This window comes from Ruditapes philippinarum, unplaced genomic scaffold (genome assembly GCF_026571515.1).
Source record: "Ruditapes philippinarum isolate M1 unplaced genomic scaffold, ASM2657151v2 ctg267_1_1_1_1, whole genome shotgun sequence".
In the NCBI taxonomy this organism is placed as follows: Eukaryota; Metazoa; Mollusca; class Bivalvia; order Venerida; family Veneridae; genus Ruditapes; species Ruditapes philippinarum.
Genome location: NW_026855002.1, coordinates 312,197 through 323,163, shown reverse-complemented (window position 1 = coordinate 323,163; position 10,967 = coordinate 312,197). Strand labels below are relative to the sequence as shown.

General features: G+C 33.5%; 1 protein-coding gene across 4 annotated transcripts in view; it reads right to left on the bottom strand.

Moving 5' to 3' along the window:
• Window positions 1–456: 456 nt before the first annotated feature.
• Window positions 457–10,967, bottom strand: part of LOC132741780 (uncharacterized) — a 95,362-nt gene continuing 84,851 nt past the window's right edge. For 3 of the 4 annotated variants that reach the window (XM_060730039.1, XM_060730038.1, XM_060730040.1), the window contains one exon: window positions 457–10,210. In XM_060730039.1, the coding sequence (XP_060586022.1) occupies window positions 8,901–10,210 (1,310 nt within the window). In that variant the 3' untranslated portion in view covers window positions 457–8,900. Of the gene's footprint in view, window positions 10,211–10,405; window positions 10,530–10,967 lie in introns of all 4 variants that reach the window. The other variant, XM_060730037.1, reaches the window with a different exon arrangement.

The window sequence follows — 10,967 nt, the reverse complement described above, 5'->3', positions numbered from 1 at the left end:
ATCTTTAACAGGAATATCCGGGTAAGATAGTAATGCTTCAAGAATCATTACAGAAAATATTAATACGGTATGAGCAGAACTATTTTTATTGGAGAAAAAAAATCTAATTTCTAATAAACAACTGTAGGCATTCATAACATTAATAAAACATATGTATGGGAAAATGTATTATATTAAAAACTGTATTATTTGTTTGGCCTGTGTCGGTTTATTACATGCTATGCTTTTTTGCGATATTAAGTAGTTGCAATACCGCAATTGGCATTACAATAAATCTTGGTGACGATGCAAAACGATTTGTTCATGAGGCAAAGTAAAACTAGAAACCGTTGTGACATCGTGCGAGAAATTGATTTAGACATCGTTCCTGCCATATTAAAGAGTTGACACGTACACCAAATACCGTATAATTTGAACGCTATGATACACACTGCTAGGTCTCAGAAATTTGAAGGATGAAGATGCTGCAAAATCCTTGAAAATTGCGGACCAACATTTGGTTTGGCATATTAGTTCATCTGGATATGACAGATACAACTTGGATGTTGCTAGAAATTACCAACAACTCACCGCTCTGCGCATTTTGAAGACCTACTTTAACAAAACGAAGATTGAAAAAACAACAACAAGCAAAACCATCAAACAAACAAAAAACTTCATTTGTAAAAGATTGTTTCTTTAGATTGATGCCATGATGTACACAATTAACCTATAATAATAAATCTAAGAGTTTTACAATGTTTCTCTTCAGAATTTATTATTTTAGTTGATAAAATGCAATGACTGAGCATTCGCGCGTGATTTTATTCGTTAAAGCATGTTTATGCCTCTCCGATGATGTATTACTGCCAACATATTTGAATATTGAAGAATACTAGGTTGTTTATATGAAGAAATGGCAACAGTGATACATAGATAACGTCATATAAATGTTAAATTTAGAAAATTTAATAAAAAAACATCTCAAACTGGTTGTTGCTGTAATTGCCACTATAAGTCCTTATGGGCAACAAATTTATTAGTTACCCCTTTTAAGCGAACCGATACAGAAATCCCTCAATTCCATGAGAAACATTTCTGGTCATTAACGTGCAAAGGGTAAAACACCAATACACGTGACCCAATTTGACGTTGTTTGAGTGTCTCGTTCAAAATGCCTATTAATACTTGTTTATTTTCAAAACTTTATATACTGTTATCAATAAACTTAAGGTGAGTATTCGTGTTCCATTCAATTATCTGCAATACACACGGTATAAATACATCTACACAATAGCAAAATAATTATACATCTACACAATAGCAATATAATTATTTAATTAATTTAAGGAAAGAATCAGAAAATGATTAAATTACTGAAAATGGTTTCAAAATTATTACAATATGTTGATTGAAGGTCTTATAATGCACCTGTTTAATTTTGAAATGTTGCATAAAATATTTACATTATGTTTTGTCTATTTCCTTCATTAATCTTATGGAACAAATAAGTTCTTTCTTTGATCTATGTATTGAATAACTTTTGTGTCAAACACAAATAATGTAAAAACTATATAAAACTTAGATCCACAGTTTACACAAGATATGTTTGGAAATAAGTCTATCATTATCAGATTGAAATCGATAAACACGCCTCCAACTAATTGTTTATTCAAATGTAGAATCCTTTACCAAATTCAATTGGAAATGTCCGTACTTAGTGTACCCGCTTCGTGGTTCTCACAACCTGTCTCAAACCCAATATCTTTGAGAAGAAGATTTTCATACGAGAGCTAAGCTTGACGAAGTGATTCATTTGGAATTTTCCGGTACAGATAAAAACAAAGAGCATGACTATTTGAAGGATAATTGTAGAACATTTGATGCTGATCTGAGAACTGGAGTAAAAGAAATGCGGAAAGTGTCTCTTCCCCAAACTCTTTTGCAAAAGCTTAAGGAATAAAACTAAAGCTCTTCTGAAACCATCAATTTTTATCCGCGGATAAAGATGACATGTATACATGCTCATATATAATGCTATCTTCTTCAGATGGTAGGAGTTAATATGCCAAACCAAAACTTGGTCTGCAATTTCTAAAGATCTTGTAGCATCCTCTTTTTTCCATTTGTAGGCAGCGTATATCACGGCGTTAACAGGGCGGTCATTATATTTGGTATGACTGTCTACCCTTAAACGTATGGCAGGAACAATGTCTAAATCAATTTTTCGAACGATGTCAGAACGGTTTCTGATTTGGCCATGAATCGTTTGCATCGTCGTCAAGATGTATCGTTATGTTCACAGCGGAAGGATTAATTTTTCTGTTGATATGAACATTTCCTTTTCTGGACCATGGCATTGCTTCTATTTTCTCTTCAATAGAGCGGCAAGATTTGCCAATCAGTGACTCAAATACACCTTGATGAAGCTTACGGGAACTTAAAAAGAAAGTGCAATCTGTTTCTTCAAATAGCCTTTCCCTTCAAGGCTTTGCAAACCAACCCTGTAAATATTGACTGCTTTCGTCTACCTTGAGGTAACAACAACCAAGAACATATTTTCCACTTTTGTAAATGTGCTGCTCTGAAAAATGTAATCCCTCGATGCGAAACTCCAGAACAGTATCATATTCATCCAGTTTGATATCTTTCAGGCCATCTCATGAACTGCCTAAGCTAATGTAGGAATCAACACCTAGATATTGGTAGTCGGTTCAAGCTTTTACTTGCAATTCTTTCAACAGCAAACTTACATCCCATCGCACCTAGAGCCAAATTCTGATATTGGTCTTTGCCATTGATTCAATGCTGATCCATGTTCAACTTGACTCACATTGTCATCCTTTTGATATATGTAAAATATATTGATAAAATTAAAAAAGAAGAACACAAAACAGTTGCTTTGATCATATTATATCAAATAAAATGTTTATGAAGTCTTAAACATATAATGTCCGATTATATTATTAAACAAAAAATACATACCGACATAAAACAAGCTTCAAATTTAACACAGTTGTAGATAAAGAGTAGACTTTTCAAAAACTATAATATATGAATACACAGTTTGATTATGTCTGTACAAGTACATATGAGTGGCAATAACAAATGACCTCTTAAACTCTATCCTTGAAACACGAATCATTTTCACAATAAAGCGCGATCAGTGATCACATGTGTCGCCTCATATTAGCCAATTGCATGTTGCAGCTACTGGGTAGCAGGAAACAGAAAAATTATTAACAGGACAATACGCGTTTTTATATTAAGGGCAATAACTCGGCCAAAAAATCATTCAAGCGGAAAACTCGTGTGTTATTTCAAAGTACATGAGATACTGATCAATTCTGTAAAGCTTCAATGAAACTGTATTAGTGGTATAAGAGGAGTAGTCCGGATAAACTTTTAAAATGAAAATAATTAAAGGGCCATAACTCCTAACAAAACCATTCCTGTGAAGTTTTGATGAAACTGCACTACTAGTTTCCGAGAAACAGTCCGGGCAAGTTTCTGTGTAGCTGGAAACACTCACAAAAACACCTTTTATTCAAGGGCCATTACTCGACCAAAATCATTCAACCGGAAAACCCATGTAATATGCACAAGGACTTAAGCTAAAGATCAATCCTGATAAGTTTAATTGGAAGTGCATAAGTGGTATAAGAAGAGAAGTCCGGACAAACTTTTGAAATGAACAGCATGTAAGGTCGATAACTTTGCCAAAAAAATCATTGAACCGGATAATGCCGATATTTTGCACAACTAGACTCAGTAATGATCATTTCTGTGTCTGAGGAGTAGTCCTAACAAGTTTTGTAACGGATGAACGGACAGACAACGGAGAAGTGATCGTTATATGTCGCCACTACTCTGTATAGGTGACACAAAAAGATCCAAAAGGTATTCATGTTCTTTTAATTTACGATGTAAACTAACGCAGTTTAGACTAAAAAACTGAAATTATTTTATGTAGAAAACCTTGAATGATAATATAATGCTATTGTTCTGCTTAAACCACAACAAAATATGTATGTCGTAAATAAAAATACCAATGCAATGACATTTTCTTTGTATTTCTCCAATACATTCAACAATAAGGACAGCAACGGCATATCCGTTACACAAATTACCCCCTCCCCGCGCTTGAGAACACAGGTACATACACACACGTGGACAAACACAGACACACGCACGAGCGCGCTCACACACAACACAAACACCAAGTTGTATTTGTTTCTTAAACACATGCGTTGTAGAAAAGGATGAACATATACAGTCAGTGTACTAGGCAATCAGAATCACCTTATGATAAGCGTTATTTTTGCAATATTTTGGGGTGCTTTTGGTTGTAACATTCATATAACATAATAAAAATAATCTCAAAGAAACATGATCTAAAAATCGCAGAATTGTCACACGGCTTACCACAGTTTTCTTGAAATCTTTATATCAAAAACTGATGAAGAAAAAATAGAAATCAACATGAAAAATATTTAATTGATTATTTCAAAACATTAGACAAACATTTAACAGTAACTACAGAAAAGCTCATTTGAAAATATTAAGGCCTTCTTTTAAAACAAAGGTTATCTAAACATCTTGTCATTCAAGTAGTTCTGGATCACTTAAAACATATATTTCCTTACACACAAGTGCTGATTTTTTTTTTAAAAACTTTATCAACTGATTCTTTTGTCAATGAGAACATTAGGAACGTATCATTTTGTTTATATTGGTGAATAAAAAAGAAATAAAATTATGTGAATCGGATTGCCTTAGATTCGGATTACCTACACATACTGTACAACTATAGAACAACAATACAAATTAGCTCAAAGTTTATAGACTTTCAGCAATTCTTCTTGAAACATTACTTATATACTCCGACAATACCCCTGATAACGGTCCGAATTGTGTCGCCATTTTGTTATTTTATGTACTGCGCAATATAGGAAAGGAATTTTTTGAAAACCAGATATGACGTAAATAATTGATTAGGAAATTAAGGTCAGACATGTGATTAAGAAATTATATATCCCAAATAGTGTTTTTATCAAGCGATAAAATCACCGATTTGGATATATCATTTCGATTCTAACACGACATCAACAAATGAATACTACTTTACCTAATATTAACCTAAATTGACAAGAAATGTAGGAAGGGGATTGAAAATAGACGAATTTCAGTTGAGTCAGTACAGATATTTAACTGACTAAAAATGAAACGCAATAATTAAACATGGAAATAATAATGACACACATTTTAAAGAAGGCACTCTTTTATCTGCTTTCTTTCGGAGCACGCTTTACCTGTCAATATTTTAATTTTTTTTATCAACATACGATCTGCAAAGGTTCTTTAAATTTCTATATCCGTTTAAAATACAAGGTATAATTCTTTTGTTGTGATATAAATGGGTGAATGCGTCCTATTTATTATGTAACTGATTGTCATTATTGATTTCCGTGCACCGAGTGAAAAAAACACGTTTTGCAATTAGCCGTAAAATTACAGCTGGTTGCGGATTTGTATCGATCCGATAGCTATGTACGTCCTAACAAATCAATGTTCCAGCTAACACATACATTAATTGGATAAAATTAAACTTTTGAGTCTTACCGGAAAACTCTCGCATTATATAACTCAATCAAAGAATAACTTGTTACCTTAGATACATTAACACTCTACTCCATGTAATATCCGAAAAAAGTTTAAATATATAGGTATCAGTGATCGGATGTAACATGTGTTACATGGTAAACATTGCATTGTATAGAGTACATTTATCTACTGTGATTACGCCCTATAAACACCCGCTGCAATGAAAAATAAGCAAAAAGGATCTGTGAGAAAGAGCAAAAGACTATATAATTTACACAACATGGAAGGTGTTGTAAAAATTGTCACTGAACTAGCAAATGGTTAAGCTACACACAATTCATAGCATTGCAAAACTTCACTATTTTGAGTGCCTTAGTGATATTGTTTCAATTTTTTCTTTGTTTTTAGCTCATTATCGTAAATTGTGTATAAAAAGAAAAGCCGAAAGCCATGTCTCTTCTGTGCATTGAGTTATACTTTTTCGATATTTTTACAATTTATCTTTACCTTAAAGTTAAACATTTCACAAGACTTTAAATTATTCAAACTCTTTAACATATAATAACCGACCGACCGACCGACCGACCGACCAACCAACCAACCAACCAACCAAACAAACAAGTCATATCAAATTACTAAAAACATTATCTACAAGAAGCATTTGGTTAGAAATATTGGTGGAAAGTACAATGCTACATTAATACGGAGTTATTGTTCAAGAATAAGGCAATGGTATGCAGTTATTGCCCTAGCAACTAGCCCGTTCAATGTCAATGTTTATTATTGTTACTATTTTAGTATTCATTTTGTTTAATATGTAATGGATGAAACCCTTAATATTATAGTCCATAAATGGCTTTATCGAACGCCTTAACATAATGAAATTAAAACCTTGGTGTATCTATCCTGCAACATCATTTTAATATAAAAGTTTCATACACTAATCAAGAAAGAACAATTTCGGCCTTTGCAAACTTTGACACTACACACGTATTACATAGAAAAGGTAAATATGTTTTATATGTACATGGCCAAAACCAAAAGAAAAACAAGAGCTCCGCCAAGAGATATACTCCCTAGACAAATTTGTGCCTTAATAGTAATAGTAAACAAAGAAGTATTTTGACTTCCATACATCACTCTTTTATCAATATTTACAAAAAAGCAACAGAACAAAAGATGGTTCACATAATTAGCCGAATAGTATGTTTTAAGAAATATAACTGCACAGCAAAATTAAAGCATTCTGGGGCATAACGTGTCTTTAAGGAAAACTTTTTATCATTTTGCGAGGTTGGCGTTTTAAGTTAAACTATTTTATATTAAAAATTAATCCAGTAGAATTACTCTCAATGATGCTCTCAAGACATTTCTTGTCATTTTGCAAGACTTAGCTATCTATTTATGATAAAAATCGAAAAGAAAGTTTTTATCTATATGATAGAAAATGTGTCTTTTATGTTGAAGAACAATCGCAAACTATCAAACTATATAATTATACAAGTTACTAGTTGTTCAAACTATATTCCTATTTTGTTGCCGACATGTTTTACTTTACAGTATGCGTGTCTTAGCTCATAAAACTACTGCATTTGTTTTTGAAAATCGCTTTATATCGTTTCTTATAAATGTATACGTCTGAGATGTGTTCTGTCAAGAACTGAACAAGATACTCATATCTACGCTCTTGTCGAATTGTCATTTAGCATACTATGAAACAAGTTCAATTCGATGAACCCAAAACTATAATTTAATAATAATGTGTATCACGTGACATGGTGATGGACGGAGCGGTCAATTTAGCTCTTATTAGTTTTGATTGTTTTTCTAGTCTTGGATTTTATATTTTAACTGTTTTCTGGATAAAACAGTGGATTTATAGTTAAACTTGGTGGTGAACTCTAAAAATGGAAAAACAAGCAGAAATTATGGAGTTAAATAGGCACTTTGCATCCAGCTCTGCTCGTGCACGGGGGGAACATCATGGCGGCGGTGACATTGACCCATACGACTGGCGTACTAAAACCAAACAAAGCTCCAAAAGGCAAAGGCGTTCCACTGGTGGAACCTATAATGAGCAAATATAGAGGTGTAAGTCTGACCCCTTTTCTATTGAACAGTTTAAATCTATGAACTTGGATGATAAACTCGTGACACTGTTTTAAATGCTGACGTGTACAAACAATAACACAGATAATTTAAATGCACGTGTATCAAATGTTGAAGACGATATTGTAAATCTGTCTGATGCTAATGTGCAGCTAAATAGGAGAGCCAAACCCCTTGAATATAAAAGTATTGACGCTGTAACTCGTAACCGTAAAATACCTTAGTTTTCCGAGGTATAAAGGAAATTTATTTATCCGAAAATTGTGATTCGCTTGTAATATCATTTCTTCGTGATGAACTTGATATTGACCTTACTAATATTTGTGTAATACGTGCTCATCTGCTTGGAAAAGTGAACCCGGGGAAGACACGGCCAATTATAACCTGTTTCAATGATTATCGAACTGTTGAGCATATTTTATCTCGTATAAATTCAAAGGTAAATACAACTTTGGCATAAACAAAGATTATCCCAAGGAATTTGTTGAAGCAAGGTCACGCATCTGGCCTAAATGCAATGAAGAGCGGTCAAAAATCCCACTAAAACTGTTTATATTGGCTACCCCGCAAACTTTTTGTGAAAAACAGAGTAGTGCAAGATAAATTTTCACTTTGGCAAAACGTTATGCAAATGTCACGTCACATAGAACGCACGTCGGCTAAAGGAGATACCATTACAAAAAATATATGACACGTTGCAAACAATCAGAAATGTTAACAGACGACAATTCTAGCAGCAATAACGAGGCAGATAACGTAGATAAATACAGCCAATCAATGCGCGATTAGGAATCACGACAAAAAGACAAGCATTTTGTCTCAACAGCATCACTACGTGTTACACCGGACGCCGGATTCCGTGCCTTTCACAAATGTGGATACGACAGTCAATTTAACGACTAACAGCCATTCCTAGAGTAATAATAAGATGTTCAAATAATAAAAAAATCGATGGTACTTTTTTCAGTTGCTCAGTTGCCATGTTACTTTTTATATTATATATTGATATACCATGTATTGTACACTCTTGTGTTGCTATATTTAACTAGAGTTAATAAGTGTTGTTCTGTTCTGTTCAATAGAATTTAAAGTTTATCTTTTTAAAACAATCAAAAATCTTTTTTTTGTCCATGAAATATCAAAAATTGAGCCGTAAATCTTTCTTTGTCCATGAAATATCAAATATTGAGTCGTATGTCCACATCATATCAAAAGAAAATGCCCTTCCCTATCTCAGATGAAATCTCCGACCTTAGCTTCCCGATGTCTTCATCACCGTAGGCTAAATAGAATCCCAAAGCTGCAGGAAGATGCTTTTTATATGAAAGCTCAGCTTGGTTCAGTGATTCATTCGGAATTTTCCGGTACAGATCAAAACGAAGAGCATCATTGTGTGTAGGGTAATTGAGAAACATGTGACCAATCTTAGAATTGGAGTAAAAGAAATGCGGTAAATGCTTATCCTCCAAACTAATATGCAATATATTCAGAAACAGGAGAAGAGCTCGTTCCACATCATTGATTCTCATATCCGGGTATAGATGACAGGTATACAGAATCATATACAATGCTATCTGCTTGAGGTGATACGATTTCAGCACTGTTGTAATAGGAGGCGGGGACATGTTTTCATTTTTTGCAATTGTCTTTGCTTTTGTAAAGTAGGTCTTCAGTATGCGTAGAGCAGTGAGTATGTATTTCTGTTTCTGATCAGTTCTGGCAACATCTAAAATGTACCTTTCGTAGCCAGCTGAATTAATGTGCCATACCAAACCTTGGTCAGCGATTTCTAAAGACTTTGCAGCATCCTCCTCTTTCCACTTGCAGACAGCGTGTATCACGGCGTTAACAGGACTGCCATTATATATGGTTTGACTGTCTACCCTTAAACGTAGGGCAGGAACGATATCTAAGTCAATTTCCCGAACAACATCAGTACGGTTTCTGATTTGACATTGCCTCATAAACAAATCGTTTGCGTCGTCGTCAAGATGTATCGTTATATTAACAGCAGGAGGATTCATTTTTCTGGTAATATGAAAATTCACCTTTTTACAGCGTTGCATTGCTTCTATTTTCTCTTCAATAGCGCGGCAAGATTTGTCAATCAGTGACTCAAATACACCTTGATGAATCATACGAGAACTTAAATAAATGGTGCCATTCTTTTCTTCAAATACTTTCTCATGCCAAAGCTTTGGATATCGATCCGGTATAACTTTACCGCTTGCGTCTACCTTGAGGTAACAAAAACCAGGGACATATTTTTTATTTTTGTAAATGGGCTGCTCTAAAAATTGTAATCCCTCGATGTGAAACTCAAGGATAGTATCAAATTCGTCTGGTTTGATTACTTTCAGGCCATCTCTTGAACTGCCTTGGCGAATGTAGGAATCTATACGTAGGTGCTCATAGTCGGTCAAAGCTTTAAATCGCAACTCTTTCAGAAGCAAATCCATTACAGCATCAACTGCTTCTCGCGAACGAGCCCATTCCTTTCTTCCGAAATCTATTTCACCTGGATAAGAAATACACACTTCATATTAATTTGTTCGATTTCTGATATAAAATATTAGTGATTAATACTGAAGGAATCTTAAAGCTTTTAGCCTTTTTTATAAGTAGAAATGGTCATATTATTTTGAAGAATATAACATTTTCATTCAAAAGTCATTTCGTCGTGTTTAAAAAATGTAGAAAAACAACATAGTACCTATATAAGGCAATGTTTTTAGATTGACAACCCAATCTGGGAAACAGTTATTGCCAAATTCTGTTATTGGCTTTTGCCATTGATTCAATGCTGATCCAAGTTCTCCATGACTCTCATTGTCTTTCTTTTAATATAATTATGATAGATAAGTCTTATACTAGCTGTACCGAATTTCAAATTCATATAAATTTTATTACAGTATATAAATTATATTAAATTAAATGAACTTGTCCTAATCTGATTAATAATTTTTTTTATTTAAAGCAGATATATTGACATAATTAAACAGCAATTTATTAATCGTACGTTTAAGAAACTGATAGCTGGATAAAAGAAGTAATGTAAGAGTTATTTCAATGAAATTTAGTTTATCAAAACCGCGATAACGATCACTTACGCCCAAACCTTACAACAATCTCAGTAAAATCAATAAGTCCCGAATGCTAAATTTTAAGAATGGTATAAAACATACTTTTGAAAATAGACCGTTCCCCAAGTCTGTTAGTGTTATTTATACAGTAGCACACTTAACAGTCAACATGTTTCGCTCGTTGCTACATAA